Raw genomic sequence first — 23,895 nt, 5'->3', positions numbered from 1 at the left:
TCCCAGAAGGGGCCGTACCCCAAGTTGTCGATCACAGGGAAACGGGGCTGGGAGTGCTGGTCTGGTTTCTCCGTTACGTAACACGAGTGGATGTACAGCCTCTGCTCTGCTGTGGCAAAGTAGGCAGTGGCCTGGAAGTACATGGGCTGACCCAGGAAGTACTCATCCTTAGGAGAGAGCCGGACCCAGCGGGCTGGAGAGAGAGAGGCAGCATTACACCTGCACACAGCACCCCCTGCAGGCAGGAGGAGCCACTCACTCAAGGAGCTTACAGTTGGTGGTGAGCAGCACAAAGCTGTGTTTGTTCTTCAGGTCCTTGAAGAAGGTCCTTCTCCTGGCCCACGTGGGGACATAGCCAACCTTGTAGGAGTAGTGGAACCTGCAGGACAGAGGGGATGAGGGGCATCTGGACACTTTCCTAGCGGCTTCTCAGCAGCAGAGCCCTGCCTACCTGTTGTAGGAGCACTTGACAGGCACAGAGAAGGGAATGAAGCGATGCACAGGTGCACTGGAGGAGGGCGGGGCATAGCGGAGAGTGTTGGAGTACACCAGGCGGCCCTGGACAACCTGCAGGGTCACAGAGGAAGGGATATTCCCAGGAAAGGCAACCCCGACACTGGCCCTACAGCTCACATCGATACACTGCCTGTAGATGAAGACCCGCTTACCGATCGCTCGGTGCCGCACTCGTGAAGCCCGTAGATGAAGTAGAAGTAACTGCGTGTGGTTCGGCTGACGCTGCAGTTGCCCAAGGTCACCTCCGATGGCCGACAGCTGAAGCCGAACAGGAGCCGACTGACCCTCACATACATCCTGCTGGAGTCACACCACACAGCCACTCCTCGGGTGCCCCCGATGGCCGGGCGAGCCGGCTGCCGCCCTCGCTGGGGAGGAAACAGGACGCTCTTGATGTAGGCGGGTAAGGGGCGGCTGCCGGCTTCATCTTCTCCTTGTCGAAATAGGGCGAGTACGCGTCTCTGGACACGGGAAGGCGGCGAAAGTTGGGAGCCAAGGACTGCGAGTCGTTCTCGCTTGCAGACAGGTCTTCGGAGGGCGCATCTGCCAGGTTCAAGTCCTCCAACTGGGCTGCGTCTTCAGGAGCCGGGAGGTCGGCCTGGAGCGCCAATTCCCGAGAGTCCCAGCCAGCCGGCCCGGCGGAAACCAGTGCGGGGAGCCCGGCCCCTGTGCACAGGCACAGCATAAAGAGAAACGAGCGCATCACCAAATTAACGTCCCGCTCAATTACTACAGGAGTAAAATAAGTAAACCACAAAACTGTTGAAGCAAGAAAGCATAAAGTGTGAACGCGGTGACTAGGTTTTTATACTGGCAGGACCTGCTACCGCACACCTGGTCACACTACCGCTCAATCAACACAATCAATTACATACAGAGATCCGGATTGTTCTCAGCGTCTAATTAGAACCTGATTTCAGTCTGAGGCGGGACTCCGTGAAGCCGCCTGAACATTTTCCCGTGTGTATCTGACCTCAGCGGAGGAGTTCCACGCAATTTCGACAGAATTAAATCACCCACACGTGTAAAATTTGCTCAGATTAATTTATTGTTCAATTAGTTTCTAATTTCCGAGGAAAGTGTGTTAAACTCGCTGTCAGACAGAGTACGGAACATGCGACACGTCCGTCCACACTTTCTTTTATCGAGGGGGCTGTTCTATCAACACGTACCGCAATGAAAATAATTTTACTATTTTTCATGTGTAATTGCATGTCATATTAAAATGTGTAATACAAGCATTTCTTTGTTTTCCAGTAAAGAAATACTGATCAGCTTTTGACATGATCTGATAATAATTTGTCTGATTTTCCAGAGATTGCTTTTGCTTCGCAGCACTGAGAACCTACGGAAGCCCGTTTCCGCCAGGGAGTAAAAAAAAACGCACTATGGTATCTCTCAATTGTGACTTAGAATCATAGAATTGCGACCTAAAAACTCAGAATTCTGACTTTATCTCTCACATTTCCGACTTCGAAATAGCCCATATTTCATTGCCTGTCCTTTTGTTATTGTAACGGATTCGGGGTCTTGCTAGCTAGAACCCGAATCCGTTACAATAACAAAAGGACAGACAATGAAATATGGGCTATTTCGAAGTTGCAAATGTGAGATATAAAGTCGGAGTTGTGAGTTACTAAGTCGCAATTCTGAGTTACTTAGTCGGAATTCTGCGATACCATAGCGCGTTTTTTTGTAACTCCCTGGCGGAAACGGGCTTTCATACATTTCAATTAGTCTGATCAGTGTAGGACAAGTTAATGTAGAATCATTACTATGTCTGTCTCTTGTTTGTATATAAATGAATGTCTTTGACAACTTAATGTTAGTTTTTAATTTAGTTTTACGATGTAGGTCATGCGTTAACATATGCACGAGCATACGAAATGTCTCACTCCTGATTCAGCTCATGCTCCATAGGAGAGAGGAGATTCCTCCTGCTTCTCGTACAATCATATCAGAACAGAAGCCCGTGTCGCCCAGCTCTGATTCAAGAGCAACTCGCATCTTCAGCCCTTTTTTATTCGTGATCCTAATTTTCTTTAGTTATGATCAATATTGAACTTTTTCTAAATAAAACGACAATAATCAAACATGCAGGCAGACTTTTAAAAAGTTTTAGGAGCTGACAGGGTGCCCCTTTGGAATAGTTGTCAGAAAATGTGAGAAAAGAAAAGGTACGTACAGTAAGCTCTCACACACAGCATTAGAGATTGGCATCTGATTGAAAAAAAAAACTACCTGTCTCCCCAGCATTTAACGGTGCTGTTCTTTTGATTTTACATATTGTTAGCATTTTAATGAATTGTTAAAAGATTGATACACAAATCGCTAAATAAGAAAACGTAAAAACCCTAGCTGTAAGCAACTGGCCATTCATATTCCTGAATTTTAAATCCCTGTGTTTTTCTGTATCCGAATGCCTGGTGCAGCTATTTTGAAAGCAGAGTCTATGATTTACTGTTTAGCAAAAGCGTATTGTTGCCACCAAGGAAAAAAAATCCTCAGTTATCGTAAATAAGAAATACCAAATTATCTCCTAATTACGAGATAGTAACTGTATCATATGTGTGTATGAACAACCTATTACATTTGCAATGGCAGTACCTACAGGCTATCGAAAGGTTTGCTGGCACTGTGGGTTTAGTGTTCCTGACAATGTGCACGCTGAGAAATGCGCACGGACTGACTTTCTTCTCGCAATGAAAATGTTACTGCTTGTACCTCATGTAAACACAGTTTTAACCATTAGAACACTCATATATATCCTGAATCAGGATGTGACCTGGAATCCATTGTACCGCTTCAAACTGAAAGTCAGATATTTAGTCTCAAAACTACATAACTCAGGATTTTTTTTTTCCTTGATGGCAGCATTGGCTTCTGTTATTTAGATTCAACCACTGAAGAGGTTGGTTTTGTGTTTTTAGCTATTGAACATAACTGGTAAGTTTAAGTCAATTCTTGTTACTCTTTCCGCTCGAAAGAGCTGTATTAATTCCGGCGCACCTGTCTCCACAGGAAAGTTATTGCTGCCCTCAAACCAAATATACTGCAGCTTGTGGCCACATGTTCCGTCTGTCAGCCTGTGTTACCATGTTAGACATATTACTGCTCCAGTACAGTAGTAAAAGAGGAAACGAATGCAAACACTGTTTAGGAAAAACACACACGTCTCAGGCCTTAACCATGACATGGATGGGATTTGAACCTAGACGAGCAGAGCACAATGAATTAGCAATCCAAAAAGTGACTCCTGTTTAATTTTCTTTTCGCTTGCTCGATTTGTAGTACGCTCCTAAATCCTTACAACCGATAAACAAAACAGCTTCATGTGCAACAGCATTCTGCTGCAGGTACGGTTTGCACCGTGTATTAGGCGAACCCGAATTAAATATTTCAAATATGTGAAGAATTTCATGAAACCTGAAAAAAGATCACAGCCAATGTCAGCAATTCAGACCCTGTAGGCAGCTTCAACAGAACAAAACGATCTGAAGCCGCAATAATTTCACAGAGTGTATTGTGACACTCTAACCACGTTGTTGCTATTACTGCTACTTCTGCTGCAGTTGCTTTAAACTCTACTCAGCGGGCAAGTAAAGTTGTACAAAGAATAGACTACTTTGAGCCGTCCAAATTCCATTATGTGAATTTAAGCTTTTTTTTATTAATAACAGCATTAGTAATACAATGCGTGCTCAGAAACCTTACTTATTAGCTTATGAAGCAATAGTGTTTCGACAATTTGCGGTCTTCAAAAAGTAAACGCTGAAGTTTTTATACTTCCTTGTGAGCAGATCACCTTTGATTTAGAAAAGGAAAACTTACTCCCCTGTTGCTTTCATTGCAATATCTGAATCGAGACCCAAGCGCTAAGAAAGCTGAATAACGCAAAAGTCATAAACCCGATTTTAATGTAGATACACATGTTCTAATGCAGCCTTCATTACAAGACAGTCTATTTCTCGAAAGCGTGTTATGTAAAAAAGAGAAAAACGAAAATATATGGATGACAATATTTAAAACCTGAAGATTTTACTTTTGAGAAATTGTCATTTTATGTATCTAGACGCTTTTCAACCACTGCTTTTAGAACTTTGCTGTGCTTCCTGAATCATTTTCAGTGTTATAAACTGGGTGTGGAAGTAGCGATCACTTTGTAGAGCAGTTGATAGACTGGAGCTGTTCAGACTATTCTTGTTATTCCTCAAATGCTTCCATCATTTTTCTTTCAGGCTAGGACGCGAGTGTGTACATGTGTTTGGTTTTAGTTTCACTGATTCTCATTGAAGATTTGGGAATTAACGACGAAAGAATCAGTTGCCTCGGAAAGCAGAAGGTTTGGTTCTCAACGATATTGAAGACACGCCCATGTAGAGCGGCGTGTGATGATTCGTACTATAAAAGACCAAGTGCTCAAAGTGACGTCTGCGTTTGCCGTTGAAACTTTTCATCTCGGGCGCACTTTTAGAATGCAAAGATAGAGCAGTTGTGTTGAATCACAATATAACAGCTGTCAGCAGAGTGGCGCAGCGGAAGCGTGCTGGGCCCATAACCCAGAGGTCGATGGATCGAAACCATCCTCTGCTATGTATTTTTTATGCACGATTGATAAGCACACCATCAGTTTAATGAAGTGCATTTAAACTGATTTTTTCTCTCGTGTGTATGCAAGCTTCACACTTACGGTACTCTTTCATCTTTACCAATAGCAGATGCCCAAATGTATCTTTGGTTGTTCTGCGATCCTTGATAGTTTCCTCAAATTCTTCAAATGAACATCCATATCAAACCAATTGTGTTTATATATATTACAATTAAGGTACATATTAAACGCACATTTGTATAATGCTAATTTAATAATAATTGTCAAAGATTGTCAAGTTCTCCAACAAATGAACAAATGATCAACAAATGATGATTAATCTCTTCTTGAATATAATCTCAAAAAAGAACCATTAAGCTTTACTAAGATCAAAGCTTAATCAGTGTATTAAGTTTAGCTTGCATCATAGTAATTGAGCAATAAAGTCTCTCCTAATTAAAGAGTACCCAAAGTTTGAAAGTACAACATAGAATAAGAGTACCTTTAATTGCTCTAAAAAGATTTGTGTCTCCCAGGCACCTCTTTTGTCTTTGATCTTTCTGGTTTGTGCCAGCGAAGTTGAATTCCATGATCAGTTAATTTGTCTTAAGTCTGAAAATTAAATTATGACTGAGCTTAGACATTTCTCAAGCGAGTTTTCACTCAACGTTTATTTACTCAAATATTTAGTATCAAATGTACTACTGTAATCCTTATATTTTAAAAGACAATTTAGCAGTTTTACACCTTGCAAATTCAGTGGTTAACAAGGTATCTTTAAGCTAAAGTTTGTGGATATTTTAACTTGATCAAAGTAAAAATGTAATGTAAAAATATTTAAAAAATCTATAAGCAAAACCTTAACAACACTGTGAACACACTTTCTTTGAAATCACTGTTGCCTACTCTCCAAAGTTGGTTTATCTGGAAATAATATTATATTAGAAATAATATTAGAAGCTATTTTTACTACTGGATCTTCACTAATCAACTAATCAGACATACCCATTACACATTTTCACATTTTAACTCCACTTTTCTGCAGTATTTGCTAAGTCCTAGAATACAAAGTGGCCATATTTCAAAGTTCAAAAGTTGTAGTAATTTCTTAGAACATGAAGCTTTTTATAAAACACTTTATTTTGGCATTAAAAAATTAGCAAGATTATACATTATAAACAAAAAATAAGAATGTATGCCAGAGATGGATCCTATTAATCAGATGTAAGCTGTCACATAATGACCTATCTGTAACCTAGAATACTAGTAGTGAATATTTTCTACACCACAGAGAGAATATAATATCAAACCAGTAGGTTTTGATTGTCCATGTTGTCAAGGACTCACTTGTGTGTACAGGACTTCCATTGTGCTCAGCCTCTTGAAGTAGAATTGTGAGTTCACCAGTTCTGTACACTTTCCCACATGCCTCAGTTCATCTCTGATCTCTATCAGGAGACCCAATACCCGAAACTCTGAAATCATTCACATTTTGTATCAGCATTTGTAAGGAATTAGGTCAGGAGTTTTTAACACTATTGTTATATTAGCATTACTGTAGTGTTGCTAATGTGCTACTTGCAATTTATAATCCTAAAAATGTAAAATTCCCACATTTGTAGTTGATTTTGTGTGATCTTCACCTTCACACTATTTTATATATCATTTATTGCTTATTAACGTACTATTTTTAATCAAAATAATATTAAGACCTGTATGTATTCAAATAGTATTATCATTATTTATACTTACACATCAAAAGACGATTGCTGAGAAAAACATGACAGTATTTAACCTAAATGGCAAACAACAAATATCAGCAATGCATTGTGGTATATAACCAGAAAAGATGCTGTGTTAGATATGTTTTCAATTTCAATTATATATGCATTTATTAATGTTGTCAATATTATTACTGTTGCAATTTAACCATGGTGAGAATCCCTGCCTGTCATACAGGAGCTAAGGAGCTTTTTCTATGACCTGTTTACAATTTAAACTGTAGTGAGACACCTTTCTTCTACAGAAATCTATTTTTTAAAAAGGAGATGAATTAGTTATAACAACACAAAACATCAAAGTGAAGTTGCTTTTCAGCAACTCCTTGGCTACATGGGAATTTAGTTTTTTTGACAGCAGGGTCATTTGCTAAATTAAACAAGGAATTGATTCACTCCTGTGGAATACTGTATAAAATAGAAGACAGGTTTGATATGGAAACAACTACACACATTTTAGTTTTTTTTTCCAATTGTACTCCCATCAAAGTGACATAAGAAAAGTCATTGTCAGAAGTGGGATATGAAAATAAGCCACCAGGGGAGACCGATGTAATAACGTTACCAGAAATATATTGAAAACAAATGGGCTGTCACTAAGGAAATTCATAGAGAAATACAGGTCCCACCATAAAACACCATAAGGAGTGCAAAACATGTTAAGTTATTTCTGTACTTCATCAGTGTCGGTAAAAGAGGGACTCAAGGACACAAAGACTCTAGTTTGGGATTCAGGCTGAGAAAGGGAAGTGTGACTTTGGACACAGGGCATTGCAGAGAGGAACAAATGGCGCAACGAAGCAATATGCCAAAACCCCAGATTGAACCAGGGACCTTTAGAGCATCAGTCTAAGACTTTCTCAGCTGAGCTATTTCAACCTCTGTGTACGATCCAACCTCTGCTGTCTGCAGTAGCCTCCCAAAGTTCCAGCATGAGTGCACGAAGAGGAGTGGTAGAGTGTTACTGCAACGTCATTCAGAAGGGGAGTGATCCAGCTCAGCTCTCTGAGGATTGGTAGATACATCTTCTTCATGAGTAATGTAGGATCAACTTCTTCAGGCTGGAGGAAGGGCTTGCATTTCGGCAGTAGTAACTGACTGAGTAGTGACTTCTAGGACCTGGTCTAATCAGGTTGCTTTGCCACGTTTGTCAGTTCTGCTGAAAAGACCTGTCTCTAGGAAATTTAGGAAGCAGAAGAATGACTATCTGAAAGGTGACATGATCTGCTGGCTGTTTGATGTGATGTGATGTGATGAATGACACAGGAAATTCGAATTCTTGCAATAAGACAAAACAAGATCCATAAAACACTTGCAGGAGTGCAAAATGTGAGAAGATAAAAAGACACCTGTTTCTGCCCAATTTCAAACAGGGGATCTTGCGCATGTGTGATGAACGTGATAATCACAATATTACAGAAATGACAGCAGCATTGAACATGGCGAGACGTAAAAGATTGTTAATTCCCTTCAAATACTCACAGTGTGTTCATTCTGCTGTATTAATTTACTGTGCTCATCCGGCAGTAACAAACCTGTTATCTACACACTGTTCCCAGAGCTGGAAAGGTGACTCCACATTCTACAGCTCTCTAGCAAAAGAGGAAGTCAGACTACAGAAATGGAGTAAATCTCCTCTTCAGAATGTGGAAATATATTCCTGAGAGAAGTCCTTTCTCGAAGTTCAACACTCTCTGCAAGTCACCCATTCCCACCTTGCGCAGTGTAGTGGTTATCACATTCTCTTAACACACCAAAGGGTTTCAGTTTGAAAGCGGGCGAAAACAAGTGATCACTTTTTGCACATTTGTCACTGCTGAGGTTGCTTTATGGGTCTATTTTCTATACTGTGCTGATCAATTGGAAATCAAATGGCAAAAAAGACCCGTTCCCACACCTAAGGTCAAATATTAGGAATCAAAACTGCTTGAGTGTATAGAAGCACACAGCTTTATTAAGATTTCCAAGTAGAAGATCTTTTTATTCATAAAAGACCCTATTTATGTTGTATGAGAAATATTAATATTAATACAGAATTGAAATGAAAACACATACCCTACCAAACCTTGAGTACAGGCCATTCAGGATGATAATACAAAACCATTTATAATTCAACAAATAAAACCTGTCAACTGGTAATCACCAATTATCATAAAAAAATAAGTAGCAATACACAGTAGGGGACTCTTGGGTGCAAGTTAAATCCATGCAAGAAGGGGGTTTAGTGTTATATTTCCAAATCAGATATGCAAATGAGAGATCTGGCCCAGCCAATCTCAAAGCTCCCTTGGTCTGGAATGGAGCTGCTCCCCTCTTCTAGTTATTCACACTGGAGTTAGGTTACATATTAGCACATTTCATCTAACAGTTGCTCCAGAAACAAAAACGTAAACAAATGACCTGGAATGTGACCACACCTATTAGAATGTAGTTCAACAGATAACTTGTAAACCTTGTCATAAGATTTTTTTTGTTCTACAAATTATACTTTATTCTGCAAAAAACACATCTCAAAAGGAACATCTCACACATATTAGCACTCCATGTAATAAAAAACAACAGCGGAACGGAGATTGATTGTTCGTTATCAATCTTTGCAAGTGGGGGCGGATTTGCGCAATTAAGAGAGTCCCTCCAAACCTACCACTTGCTATTGTCCTTTAATCCCTGTATAGGGCCCAAAGTCCTTTCCAGCGCTCCCTCGCCGTGGGGAAACCCCATTTGGTGACGTGGTGCTTCGTCCTCCTCCTGAGGTCTGCCAGGATCCTCTCTTCCAGCTCCCTCGCCCCCCACTTTATGTTGTGCCAGATGAGAGTGTTCCTCGCCTTCCACAGTCCTTGTTTTGTGAGGGACAGCAGCAGCCCCCGCAGGTCCTGTGTCCCCTTGTCCAGTCCGGTGGGTGCCAGCCCCCAGCAGAATGTACTGGTAACTGAGCACTGCATCCGTTCCCAGGAGTTGCATAATGTTGTCCATTCTGCCCCACACCGCCTTGGCGAAGAGGCAGCTCCAGAACACGTGCTCCTGAGTCTCCTCGACAAAACACGTGTCCCGGGGGCAATGCGGATTCCTGGAGATCGAGTGTCTGTAGAGGACCTTTCTGGTAGCCAGTCTCTTGTGTACAGCCATCCAGTTGAGGTCCTTCAGTTGGTTGTCAAGTTCTTTGGGCTGCGTCCTTTCCCAGACTTGTCTTTGTACAAGTCTCTTTGGTTGGTGCAGATCTCTGGCTGTCTCGTGGCCTCGTACCTCCTGATCCACTTGACAGTGCGGATGTAGAACTCCGGTCGCCTTCTGCCTTGGGCCCAGTGTTTGACCACTGGACCAAGTGCCTCATTGGGACGGAGAGCCACAGCCTGACAAAGTACTCGTACTTGTGGCCGATGGGCTCCCGCTGCGCCCGACAGAGGTTGCAGTAGAAGATGCAGTCGAGTTTCAGGGGGAAATGTGGGACATCTCGACCCCTTTCCTCGACCGGCTGACACATCCGGTTTCTCGTGATGTACTCGTACTTGCCGCCCCAGACGAAGCCAAAGATCATCCCTTGCAGCTCTCGTCTGAGTCTGGCCAGCAGCGGGTACACCGCAGACCCAGCATCGCATTCACCTTGGCGATCCTCTCGGTCCAGTTGATGGTCTCGTTGTCCTAGCTCTGGAAGGAAACCCCCAGTATTTTGAGAGGCTCCGTGCAGAGCTCGAGACCCTCTGGCTCCGTCGTCCTGTGCTTTCAGGGCCCGGAGAACTTCAGTTTGCTCTTTCGGCGGTTGAGCTTCGACCCCAAGGCTCTGGAGTATTGCTCCATGACCTGCAGGGCCCTCCTTAGCCCCCTGTCCAACCTCAGGAACAGCGTCGTGTCGTCAGCGTACTGGGAGATCTTCAGGGTTTCCCCCGCGCCTCCCGGTATCTCCAGGCGGTTGATGACAGGGTCCCGTCTCACCACATCTGCTAGGGGCTCTGTGAAAAGAACATAGAGAAGGGGTGAAAGGGGGCAGCCTTGTCATACTCCTTATTCCTGGGGAATGAAATCCCCCAGGTTTCCGTTCACGTTGACTCTGCTGCCTATGTCAGAGTACAGTATATTAATCCAGAGGCTGAAACTCTCTCCGAAACCGAAGCGTTCCAGCACCCTAAACAGATAGCTGTGGTTCTCTCTGTCGAAGGCTTTCTCCTGGTCCAGTCATGGGCATATTCCGGTCCTCGCCCCAGGCGCTGGTGTCTCTGGTCAACTGGAGGTTCCAGCTGATGGATCGCCCTTCCACCCCACACGTCTGGTCGCTGTGGATGATGTGGGGAAGAGTCTCAGTCTGGCGGTCAGAAGCTTGGACAGGATCTTTACGTCCATGCAGAGCATTGTGATCGGCCTCCAGTTTTTGAGGTCGTCGGCATCTCCTCCCTTAAAGAGCAGGGAGATGACGCCCTTCCTCATGGTGTCTCCGAGTTTCCCCCGCGGAAGATCTCCTGCACCACTTCCACCAGATCTGCCGCCAGGGTGTCCCAGAAGCAGGTGTAGAATTCCTTGGGGAGTCCATCCGGCCCCGGCACCTTGCCATTCTCCATGGACAAGAGCGCAGCCTTCAGCTCCTCGGCCGTGATTGGACCCTCCAAGTCCTCCCTCACCTCCTCCGGTACTCGTGCCTTCAGCCCCTCCAGAAAAGCATCACCTGCCTCCACCTCTGTCTGCTTTTCTGAAAAGAGCTCCTTGTAGAAAGTGGTGGTCGCTTCTACCTTGTCACTCTCGTCCAGCACTTCCTCTCCATCTCCCCGTCTCAGGCTGTAGATCACCCTCTTTTTCTGGGCTTCTCGGACCTGATTGAAGAAATAAGAGGAACAGGTTTTATTATTTTCATAATGCTCCCTTTGTGCCTTGACCAGGAAAGCCTTGGCTTTCTTGGTGTGCAGCTTGCGGATCCTTTCCTTCAGGTCCCATGCCCAGGCTGAATTGAAGGCTCCTCCCCTGTTAGCCAAGCTGTACTTCTCCTCTAGTTGTTTCGGGAGTTGCGCAGCTTCCTTCCTCTCCCTGGCCACCTTCCGTCTGCAGTACGTCTGCGCCAGCGTTCGGGTCCTGTCCTTCATGAACTCCCACCATTCCACCACGGAGCTGTAGCCATCCTTCATGTCGACCCAGCTTGCGTAGTCTTTACTGAACAGTGCCCTGAAGTCGTCTTCCTCCAATATCTCCCGGTTCAGCTTCCAGTACCGACGACCGAATGCCGGCAGGTTGGTGTTAGCCACCACTGTCACGCACTCATGGTCGGAATACCACTCCGGGGACACCGTCGCCGACTCCAGGGAGCAGGTCGTGTGCAGAAAGATGTAGTCCAGGCGGCTGCACACTCCCCGGGAGTTTTTCCCGTCGTTGGGGCGGCACCGTCTGAAACCGTCTACCAGGGAGAACTGCTTGAGTAGCGACTCTAGCTCTGCTGAGCTAGCGTCGCTCCCCTTCTCCCGGTCGACGTTGAAGTCCCCGCCAAGCACCACCTGTCTGTTGGTGGTGCAGCAGCTGGCCAGGTCAGCAAACACTTCCTTCCGGATAGAGGGTTCTGTTGGAGCATAGACGTTAATTGCTCTCAACTTCTGCCCCCTCCAGTCGATGTCTACGACCAGGATCCGGCCCTGCACCACCGAGAAGGAGGAAACCAGCGTCATCTCTGGGTTTCCGAGGAGGATTCCCACTCCGGAAGAGTGGACCCCTCCTACGCTCCAGCATGATTCTCCCTTCGTCCATTCCCTGCTGAATGTCAGCTTGTCGCTTTCATCCTTCAGGTGGACCTCCTGTAAGAAACAAACTGAGAAAGACTTTGAGGTCAGATCTTAAAAGTCTCCCCGTCTTTTCACCGGGTCTCTTAGCCCTCTCACGTTAGTTGTTAGAAAGATAAGTTTCACAGTCATGATTAAACAAGTGAAAGTTGAACCTCCTCTCTTTGTGCTTACAGTGGAAAACTTGGGAGTCTACATCTGGGCACTGTTTAGCCTAGATGTAACTCCTCTTGTTCCTGGGGGGAATATGCTGGGCTCCCTCCAGGTCTCGCTGGGGACTGAAAGGTAAACATGCTGGACAGGTCCAGCCCTACCATCAGTCCCGGCTCCAGGGGGGCTTCAAAGTAATCCTCGTCTTCCTTGAGGCTACTCTCCACCACCGCTTCGGGAAGGCTTTTTTCTTCCCTTTCTCCAGGAGTTTCGGGGACCTCCAGTTGCTCCTGGGCCTTGGGGGAGGGGGGCTCCACTTCCTGGGCTGCCTCTTCCTGTTGTTCCTGGGCCTCAGGGGAGGGGGTTCCGACTTCCTGGGCTGCCTCTTCCTGTTGTCCTTGGGCCTCGGGGGAGGGGGTAACCTCTTCCTGGGCTGCCTCCTCCTGTTGTCCGTGGGACTCGGGGGAGGGGGGTTCCGTTTCCTGGGCTGTCACTTCCTGTCATCTTTGGGCCTCGGGGGGGAGGGTTTCCATTTCCTGGGCTGCCTCCTCCAGTTGTTCCTGGGCCTCGGGGGAAGAAAGTTCCGTTTCCTATAGGACGAGGAAACGGTTCTCCCTTACCACTCTTTTCTTTTGTCCTTCCGAAGGTGGATCCTCTTTCCCTTCTTGCTGGGAGTTATCCAGGGCCCTTCCTCCGGTCAGCCATTTTGTCCGTCGTCCTGGCGGCCATCTTGAGGCACTGGTGCGGCTGGGGGTGTGGCCTCGGCAGTTTCGGTTCTCTGCGGGGTAGGTGCGGGTTCTTTGTTCTCACCTCTCTCCCTTTGTCTTGAGACCGGTTTCTGCCGGTCGGCTTCCACCACCTGCGCAAAGGAAGGTTTGCTTACCTTGCATTAGTGAAGGAGGTGTCCCTCGGCGCCGCATCCATCGCACTTTTTGGCTGCCCGGCAGGTTTTTGCCAGGTGCCCCTCTTTGTTACAGTTGTGACATCTGACGATGTCACACGTGTTCTCTTTGTGGCTGGACTGTCTGCACTTCTTGCAGAAATCCGGCATCCTGGGGTAGTAAAGCTACCCCCTGTCGGCTCCGATGTTGAAGTGGGCCGGGGGGTGCTGGAAACCGTCTACGCCCTCTAGGTCCTCTTTCAGGAGGACTCGGTACAGGTGTTTGCTGTACCAGACGCCACAACTGTCCCTGATCTCCGTCGGTTTGTCCACCACAGTTACATACCTCCCTAGGTACGCTGTTACCAGTTCCATTGGTACGTAGGGGTTGTATGTGAGGACTTTTAATGGTCCTCTGGTTTGTCTTCCTCATAGGCTCCGGCCTGAAATCAGAGAAACCGGGGTGCTTACCTTTTTCATTTGATCATTTTCGTTGCCTTTTCATATGAGGCGTCCGTGGCCATGTAGGCCTCCATGTATCTCTCTGCCTTGTTGTCTTGCAGGCAGTAGAGATCTCCGGCCACCAACTGCAGGATCCCTCTCAGGAAGGTATTGAAATAGGATCTCGCAGTTGCCATCGTCTCTGTTTTCTTGGTCCAGTGGAACCGGATCAGTGTCTTCTTGTCTGCCATCTGGAAAGGAGAAAAAAGAAAAAAGGAGAGAAAGAGAGAGAGCAAGGTCCTGTGGAGAGGAGGGTTAAGCTGCTAAAGGAGCAGCGAGTGAGCCCTGGACTTTGTCCTTGTGGGCAAAGCCCAGCTAGGTGCAGGCGCAGGAGGAGAGAGAGGGAGGGAGCGGATAGTGCTTCCGTGTCTCGAGGAAGAAAGCAAGCACCGCGGGCAGGCCACGAGTACCTACTCCCAGCCAAGAGGCCAAGGAGGCAGAAAGAGAGAGAGAGGGAGCGGATAGCGCTTCCGAGTCTCGAGGAAGAAAGCAAGCACCGCGGGCAGGCCAAGAGTACCTACTCCCAGCCAAGAGGCCAAGGAGGTGGAGCAAAGAGAAAGGGGGAGGGGAGAGGAGAGAGCAGAGAGAGAGAACGTTGCTGCCAGATCCCACCCAGCTCAGCTGCTGCTTGGCCTTAACCCCCTAGGCTCAACCTCGGGCGATACCAGCTCAAGCACTCCTCAGGATCTTCGATCGCCTTCTAGAACTTTGGAAAGACAAGAACTGCGGGCATGCCACTTGAACTTGATCTTAGCCAAAAGGCCGATAAAATTTGATTCCAGCTCACTGGCCCTGCAAAACTTAGTTCAAGACTTTAAACTCTCAGACACATATAGATGTATATATCCCACAACACCAGGATATACATAGTCAGGGAGGAATAGCAGCTCCAGAATTGACTATTGCTTTGTCTCAGAGAGAGTGAAAGTTGTTGGGGTCACTCTTCAGCCTGTCTTCTTCTCAGAACATCAGGCTTTAGGGTGTAGAGTGGAACTCCAAGGCGGGACTGTCTTTGGCAGAGGCCTCTGGAAACTCAACACAAAGCTGCTAGAGAACGAGGGGGTAGTATCCCGCCACAAGAAGAAACTATCACAGTGGCTGTCCTTGCAGTGTCTGTACGGGTCAGTAGGAGAGTGGTGGGAGGTGAAGGTGAGGACAAAGGCCTTTTTCATGGCTGAGGGAAGGAAGGCTGCTGCCAGACGGAGAGGAGTGCTAGCCAGGAAACAGAGGCAGCTGCAGCGTCTCTACACAATGCTGCACGGTGGCTTCGATGTGCTTGAGGATATCACCCTTTTAAAAAAGGACATCCGGAGCATAGTCGAAGAAAGCAGTCGAGGAGTGCTGTTAAGAAGCAGAGGTCAGTTCTTGGAAGAAAATGAGAAGTGTACTCGCTTCTTTTTCAGGAAAGTGGTAGGCTCCAAGTCTGTCATGGAAAGTGTAGTTGATGAGGAGGGAAGAGAGAGTACAGAGCTGAGTGCTATCCTCTCCTGCATCGAGGCCTTCTTGTCACGGACGTCCAAAGGGACTAACCGTGGGGAGCAGGAGTGCGGAAAAAGACCCATATGCGTAGCGGCGAGACGGGAAAAAGGCCCGGGCTCATTAGTGCAAAGAGTTCAGGAATGCCGTATAGAAACCTGTGCCCTCAGGGAGCGGACGTGGGGCGCCCTGGTGCTAGGCGGGTCTCAGGACATCCGAACGTCAGTGCTGAGCGAGGACAGAGTGCAAGACCCGGAAATATATAGCCCAGGGGAAAGAGAGGGACAGGAAGGACAGCAGACCAGAAACTAGGGACAGGACAGAGAAGCTCTACAGAGGTAAAGGATGAAGAAATTCATTTTTTTACCTCAAAGCTAGAAAACGTTTTGAGTGAAGAAGATAGGGAAGTACTTGAGGGGGATTTGACAGTAGAAGAGCTGAGAGGCTATGGAGAGCTTACAGAAGGGGAAAACAACGGGTGCTGACAGGCTCCCTAAAGGGGCGTCTGCTTTTACTACTTGCACGAATGAAGGCAAAAAAAAGCCAATCGATGTGAACGAACGGCGCTTTACAGAGGAGTACTGCCTGACTGGATTGTTGATGAACGACAGAGGCCACTCCGACCTCTTCTCGGTTTTCTTCAATTACTTACTAAGGATCTTCTTCACATTCGCCCATGCAGGGGAAGCCAGTTACACCAAAGCAAACGCAGGAAGGTGCATTTCAAGCAGAGACCAGGAGGGACTTGTTTACACCAAGAGTGGTCGGAGAATGGAACAATGCGCCCAGCCCTGTTGCTGGAGCCGATTCTTGATGAGATCTTGGGCTCACTAAGAGGACCCCGCTGGATGCTAATCTTTCTGTTGTTCTTGCAGGTCCTGCGCTGCTTTTGAGCCGACAGAGCTTGTCCTGGTCTGTCGGCACAGCCCAATTGCAAATGATCGGCTCCGCGTACAGAAGGAACGTGCGTTTGGTACAAGAGTGCACGAAGTCACCGGAAATACATTGGGAACAAATGACCGGTCGCTCAAGACCTCTGTGAAGTACAGGAGTGTGCAAAAAGAGGCTGTTTCCGCCCGGTCTCAAACCAGGGACCTTTTGCGTGTTAGGCAAACGTGATAGCCGCTACACTACAGAAACCTGGAGGCACCACTGCTGGTGTCTCACTTGCGTTTCGGGCTGAGAAAGGGAAGTGTCATTTTAGGCAGGGAGCGCTGGAGAGAGGAACAAAGGGCGCGATGAAACAAAATGCCGAAACCCAGGATCAAACCAGGGACCTTTAGATCTTCAGTCTAGCGCTCTCCCATCTGAACTATTTCGGCGGTGCGCAGAGCCCACAGCCACCTGCTCCAGCCTTCCTGTGTTGCGGCATGAGCGCACCAAGAGTAGCGGGAGAGTGTTGCAGGAACGTCACTCAGAAGGAAAGCCACCCAGCTGCGCCCTCTGAGCTCTGTCCAGCGCATCTTCCTTGCATGGACTCCTGCCTGCGATGGGCAGGAAACAATTAGCAAGAACAGAACAACACCCAATGGGTGTCTCATGACCACACCTAATGGTTGTGACACGTGCAGGTGTGAGGGGTTGCCGGGGTACTTTGGAGCAGAGCTTGGGCGGACGGGGGGCGGGAAAGCAGACAAAGAGGTCTCAAGGTCTGCATGATCACAGCTCTCCGCCGCCCCAGGCTTCCGCTCTATAAGCTACTGGACACACCCGCCCCTCCTCACACAGACCGTGGAAAAGCCCCCGAGTGGGAGGGCTCTCTCTTCCTCCCAGGAGCTCTTGGACACGACGCACAGACAGGGCGCGGGGAGCCGCCGCCTGCAAACACGGCTCCAGGCAGGACTCCACTCCGCAGGAGCCGCAGAGCAGAGGAGATGAGGGCAGCTTTGCTCCTGTGCAGAGACCTGAGCTGTTGTTGCTGTGGATGCTGTCTTTTCTGCACTCGGGGTAGGAGTGAATGTTGAGTTGCCCTTAGAAATGAAGCAGAGCACTTCAACGGCACGGGTGTGTGTGTGTGCGCCCTGGTGATTCTGGGAGACAGATCGAACCTGGGCTAAAAGAGAGGGGGCTTAGCCCTCTTCCATTTGCTAGTTCAAAGTTGTACAACCCATTTGTATCTGCTAGGCGGCGCAGTCGTCGTGCACAAAGAACGCTTTGAAAAGCGTCAAAGGCAAGTCATTCCGAGTTGGTCGTTTGTGTTTTCCGTTCAGACGCGAAATGCTGAAATGATCTCTCAGCTCCTCGGTTGTCATTTCTGCTCCGTAAAGGGATCACAGCACGCATCGGCTTCCAGCACGCTGGGTCGGGACACGATGCCGGGGGTCGGAGAGAGCGATGTCTTCCTCGTTTGTATAGTGGCAAGTATCCCCGCCTATCACGCGGGAGACCGGGGTTCGATTCCCCAACGGGGAGTAGCTTTTATTTCACCTCCTTAGAGAATGACTGCCTTTCACTTCTCTGTTTTCTTTCACAGCGTCGTGCACCTTTTCATTGCTCTCGCTTTCAGAGCCTCCGCACGGCACACGACTCGACATCAGGAAGCACATTGAAGTGAAAGCAGGAAGCGCTGCGACATGCACTGTGCAGATCCCGCCACACTAAGAGGTGAGTGGGTCTGTTCGATGCACAAAGAACGCTTTGAGAAGCGTCAAAAGCAAGTCATTCCGAGTTGGTCGTTTGTGTTTTCCGTTCAGACGCGAAATGCTGAAATGATCTCTCGGCTCCTCGGTTGTCATTTCTGCTCCGTAAAGGAATCACAGCACGCGTCGGCTTCCAGCACGGTGGGTCGGGACACGATGCCGAGGGTCGGAGAGAGCGATGTCTTCCTCGTTAGTATAGGACCTGTCACCTGTCCCCACCTGTCACGCGGGAGACTGGGGTACATCAGGACGCGCATTGAAGTGAAAGCAGGATGCGCTGTGACATGTACTGTACAGATCCCGCCACTACTGGGCCCGATTTCCCCGGATCGAAACCGGGCGGAAACAGGCCCGTTTCGTTTGTTGCCACGCACACTGTTTGGGGATTCGCCTAGCGCTGTGATCCAACAGACCCACTTACCTCTTAGTGTGGCGGGATCTTCACAGTGCATGTCGCAGCGCATCCTGCTTTCACTTCAATGCGTGTCCTGATGTACCCCGGTCTCCCGCGTGACAGGTGGGGATACTTGCCACTATACTAACGAGGAAGACATCGCTCTCTTAGTGTGCAAAACACTTACTTGCAGCATTGTGGGTGCTGTGGTTTAAATGCTATTGGTTTGTGAACAAAATACCCCTATCCCAGTGCATTGTGCCACATTAAATAGAAGCAAGAGAAAAAGAGATTCAGAACGCAAAGCTGTGTCAGTGTTCTGTTTAAAAAATCGGTTTGAACATCAGGGGAGCTGTTTTTAATAAGGTGCTGAGTAAAGAATATTTTAATCTTCCTGCTGTCAGTAGTATTGTGCATATAGTTCACTCTTACCTGAATGAAAACAGGACGTAAAGGAAGGGTTTCAGAATTCAGACAAAGCTTTATTCCCGTGCTTACAGTCGGAGTAATTGGAGACTGCGCTATTCTGTTGCCTATGGTCATATACGCGTTTTTCGCATGAAGCCGTATTGAACAGTATTTCTCGCGTTGTGAACTTGTGTATACAGCGGTCCCCCGGGTTCCAGTTAGTGCGTAATTACGCATCGATGAAAAACCGGAGGTTTAAAAAAAGATAATTAGCTCACTGATACTTTGATGTAGAGGCTGTGGAAATATCTACATGTCGTGGTCTTTAAAATGCATTTGGTTTGAAGGCGTTCTGTGCTTCCGTTGCGAAGATATGGACAAAATAATATTCGTGATTGGTCAAAAAAATGTCATATAAACGAAAAAGTACAGGCTGAGAAAGCATTCACAATGTATTTTATACACAAAGCAAGTATTCTCGCGATTCTAAGAGGTTTCATGTAAACGCTACAGGCGTGCCAAAATCGTTTTCGAACTTCAAGCTAACTTTACCACGGGTTATCGTTGGCAAACTGAAGACCAGGCTGACCTCTTCTGTGACTCTTGAACACTGAGTCTCAAGGTTGTGAATTCAAGCTCCACGCTGGCGGGAAATTCCATAGGTAATGATCACATTTTCTTGCATGCTAATCAAAAGAAATATTAAGAAACTTTTCCCGATACCAGTTTTTTACAAAAGTAAAGGCACACGGCACATGTGTGCCACATCACGTCCGAGTTTAGTGACAACTACCTCAGAGATTGTAAGCTGGGTAGTTTCAGATCAGATCACTTTTTTTATCAAAGGTTCAAGCAAACCCGAATACTTTTGCAAGAGACATTTCAGAATCCCAGTCAAATCCAGTAAGATTGCTGGATCCTTTGAATTCGACTGAACTATAGCACAGATCTGCAGTCCACCATTAGAATACTGTGGGTGTGTTGTATAAGCCATACCGCCCAAAATAGTTCTAAAACAGGAGAAGCATCCTCGTTTAGGAATGTGGTATAAAGTGAAATGGTCTGGGAAGAGTCCTACATTTGAACAGTTCAAAATAGACGTAAAGGGGTATTTACGGACTCTTTCGAAATGTAAGAACAAGCTGTGCGGACCTTATCTTTATTTACTTTGTGTAATCATTTTTCATAAAGTGTCATTGTATTATAGCATGTGCCCCTGACGATTTTCTTGATACGTTATATGTGCTCTTGTTTGTATTGTATGTAGTTTTGTTGTTCAAATAAAACGTAAAAGACACAACTTTCCGGATGCGGCTGCTGTAAAAATAAAATGACATCAAGGGTGCTGTACGCAGAGGTCTGAAACCTGCTCAACAGAAGATCTTTATCAAGAGGTGTTAAAGAAGTAGAGATCTCGCCATGAGAGGGGAAGCATCTCAGAAAAAGCAGGTGCAGTCGGTTCCACGGTCATAACGCCACTAATTCGGGCGACAAGAGCAAAACCCACCCGGCTTCCTCCGGGCAAGTAATGAGACAAAGAGACAGTGCACAGCGGGTAGCGTGGCCGAGCGGTCTAAGGCGCTGGATTAAGGCTCCAGTCTCTTCGGGGGCGTGGGTTCAAATCCCACCGCTGCCAGGTGCTTCTGTCGAGACCCCCTTTCAGCTGGCTTCAGACGAAAGGGAGGGAACTGCTTTTTGGCAGTCTCTCGAGAAACTAAGCAAAGTGTTTAAAGATACTTTCTCAGCTTGACATCAAGGCACAAAACAAAAACCTTCTTGCGTCCTCTCAACCCAAAAGCGCTTTGTCACTTTTTGCGTTATGCAGGGAACGATGTCTGCCCAGATCACTTTTGTGTCAATGCAAATCGTAGTGTGCCCTCCGTTTTAATGTTGGCTGTGCTGGCGTGCTGCTTCTGTCTGTGAAACTTGAATGTTCTGCTTCTTCACACCAAATCGTCGGCGGGGGTTGAGCTTGTTAAATCTTTGCGCATAGCGCTCCTTTGGAAGTACTTTGTCCAAGTTCAAAAGCAATCGTGGGATTTACTTCATGCGTGCAAAAAGCATGCCTCGCACGACAGATTTAAATGGGGAATGGAGCCTGCTTCTTGCTGTTTTTCCTGTGGTTGCAGTTACAAAGTTGATCGTGCTTTCACATTCTGTTAACAGTATTCACTGGCTGAGCTTTATCAGTTGGTTCGTAAAGGAATCTCTGCTTCGGTTCCAGAAAAGTCATCTGTAGTGTGTTTTTTTCCGTGCCCATGGCAGTCTTTTAAAGCTGGTAGTAATGGCGGCGAAGTTAATTTTTTATCCTCTTTAAAAGAATAAGGACGGGCTGGGGCGAGCTCCATTTACCACTCTTTCAGCTAACCGCCGAACTCGCGAACTGATTACACTGCAGAGCCACAGGCGCCTCGCTTTTCTCCATTCTCTGGGTTAGGGTGAAAAAAATTTTTTGCTGGTATTAGCTGCCCTGCTGGGAGTACCTCTTCTTCACTGATAAGCAAGATTTGTGTTTCATCTTTCGCAAGCTGTATAGATTTCTTTCAAAACAAGTTGTTCCAGAAAGGAAACGGACACTTGCATTCACCTGAATTAAAAGGCATGGGATTTGCCCATAAGGATAAATTCTGTACAGTAAGACAGGAAGAAAGGCACCGCTGGGAATCGGACCCAGGATCTCCTGTTTACTAGACAGGCGCTTTAGCCAACTAAGCCACGGCGCCGGCAAAGTGCTGTCCTTTGACAGCCACTTGGACACGTCTCTACTGCTCTGAGACATCTGCGTTCGGTGTGCACCGAGCCTGCTCGCCTTGCAAGTTGCCTCATTTACATGCGATAGTTCCACCACTAAGAGAAAGGATGAGAAATGGCTTTTATCTGTCACTTTTCATGTCAGAGGATCTCAATCTGCTTTCCCTGTACAAGAGGATGTCCAACTCATGTAGCTAAAGACGTAGACGATAGTGCTCCACTGAAATCTTGATCTCACAACCCTCGGCATGACTCCGCTGTGTTCCGCTTTAGACAAAGGGGGGAAAAGACTTCTTTCATCACACGTTTTGCACTGTTTACGGTGTTTGCAGTGCTCTTTCTTAAATGAAAACCAGGAATCGGCACCATATGAGGTGAGACTAGATAATATTGGAACAAGTAGCCTCGCCATTCCATGCGTGACGTGAGCAAAGTGTAATTCCTGTCTTTATAGTGTGCTTGTTAGAGACATAGCTGGCACCCAGAGCGCTTTAAATCCGGGAGTCAGCAGCCCAAGACAAGAGAGTTTCCTTCGTCTATGTTTTTTGCGTGAAGGGGGAAACCATGCGTGTGCTGCAAACGATCTTAGTATCGAAGTGCCGTCCCACATAACCGATCCAAACAATCTGCTTTACAGAGGAGCACTGCCGGAGCTTATCGTTGGCAAACTGAAGACCAGGCTGACCTCTTCTGTGACTCTTGAACACTGAGTCTCAAGGTTGTGAATTCAAGCTCCACGCTGGCGGGAAATTCCATAGGTAATGATCACATTTTCTTGCATGCTAATCAAAAGAAATATTAAGAAACTTTTCCCGATACCAGTTTTTTACAAAAGTAAAGGCACACGGCACATGTGTGCCACATCACGTCCGAGTTTAGTGACAACTACCTCAGAGATTGTAAGCTGGGTAGTTTCAGATCAGATCACTTTTTTTATCAAAGGTTCAAGCAAACCCGAATACTTTTGCAAGAGACATTTCAGAATCCCAGTCAAATCCGGTACGATTGCTGGATCCTTTGAATTCGACTGAACTATAGCACAGATCTGCAGTCCACCATTAGAATACTGTGGGTGTGTTGTATAAGCCATACCGCCCAAAATAGTTCTAAAACAGGAGAAGCATCCTCGTTTAGGAATGTGGTATAAAGTGAAATGGTCTGGGAAGAGTCCTACATTTGAACAGTTCAAAATAGACGTAAAGGGGTATTTACGGACTCTTTCGAAATGTAAGAACAAGCTGTGCGGACCTTATCTTTATTTACTTTGTGTAATCATTTTTCATAAAGTGTCATTGTATTATAGCATGTGCCCCTGACGATTTTCTTGATACGTTATATGTGCTCTTGTTTGTATTGTATGTAGTTTTGTTGTTCAAATAAAACGTAAAAGACACAACTTTCCGGATGCGGCTGCTGTAAAAATAAAATGACATCAAGGGTGCTGTACGCAGAGGTCTGAAACCTGCTCAACAGAAGATCTTTATCAAGAGGTGTTAAAGAAGTAGAGATCTCGCCATGAGAGGGGAAGCATCTCAGAAAAAGCAGGTGCAGTCGGTTCCACGGTCATAACGCCACTAATTCGGGCGACAAGAGCAAAACCCACCCGGCTTCCTCCGGGCAAGTAATGAGACAAAGAGACAGTGCACAGCGGGTAGCGTGGCCGAGCGGTCTAAGGCGCTGGATTAAGGCTCCAGTCTCTTCGGGGGCGTGGGTTCAAATCCCACCGCTGCCAGGTGCTTCTGTCGAGACCCCCTTTCAGCTGGCTTCAGACGAAAGGGAGGGAACTGCTTTTTGGCAGTCTCTCGAGAAACTAAGCAAAGTGTTTAAAGATACTTTCTCAGCTTGACATCAAGGCACAAAACAAAAACCTTCTTGCGTCCTCTCAACCCAAAAGCGCTTTGTCACTTTTTGCGTTATGCAGGGAACGATGTCTGCCCAGATCACTTTTGTGTCAATGCAAATCGTAGTGTGCCCTCCGTTTTAATGTTGGCTGTGCTGGCGTGCTGCTTCTGTCTGTGAAACTTGAATGTTCTGCTTCTTCACACCAAATCGTCGGCGGGGGTT

General features: G+C 46.7%; 1 protein-coding gene and 4 non-coding genes across 5 annotated transcripts in view; 3 read left to right on the top strand and 2 right to left on the bottom strand.

Moving 5' to 3' along the window:
* Positions 1–23,895, bottom strand: part of LOC148663649 (zona pellucida sperm-binding protein 3-like) — a 63,605-nt gene that overhangs the window by 525 nt on the left and 39,185 nt on the right. Inside the window, exons 2-5 of the mRNA XM_088630882.1 lie at positions 669–977; positions 452–567; positions 273–379; positions 19–193 (exon numbers count right to left, since the gene is read on the bottom strand). Coding sequence (XP_088487008.1) covers positions 19–193; positions 273–379; positions 452–567; positions 669–977 — 707 coding nt within the window. The remainder of the gene's footprint in view (positions 1–18; positions 194–272; positions 380–451; positions 568–668; positions 978–23,895) is intronic.
* trnam-cau (transfer RNA methionine (anticodon CAU)) lies at positions 5,038–5,109 on the top strand. Its single transcript has one exon. It is a non-coding gene; the product is annotated as a tRNA-Met (tRNA).
* trnal-aag (transfer RNA leucine (anticodon AAG)) lies at positions 20,635–20,716 on the top strand. The gene has a single exon. It is a non-coding gene; the product is annotated as a tRNA-Leu (tRNA).
* Positions 21,730–21,803, bottom strand: trnat-agu (transfer RNA threonine (anticodon AGU)). The gene has a single exon. It is a non-coding gene; the product is annotated as a tRNA-Thr (tRNA).
* trnal-aag (transfer RNA leucine (anticodon AAG)) lies at positions 23,482–23,563 on the top strand. The gene has a single exon. It is a non-coding gene; the product is annotated as a tRNA-Leu (tRNA).

This window comes from Lepisosteus platostomus, chromosome 5 (genome assembly GCF_059453375.1).
Source record: "Lepisosteus platostomus isolate fLepPlt1 chromosome 5, fLepPlt1.hap1, whole genome shotgun sequence".
Classification (NCBI taxonomy): domain Eukaryota; kingdom Metazoa; phylum Chordata; class Actinopteri; order Semionotiformes; family Lepisosteidae; genus Lepisosteus; species Lepisosteus platostomus.
This window is presented reverse-complemented; position numbering and strand designations above follow the sequence as displayed.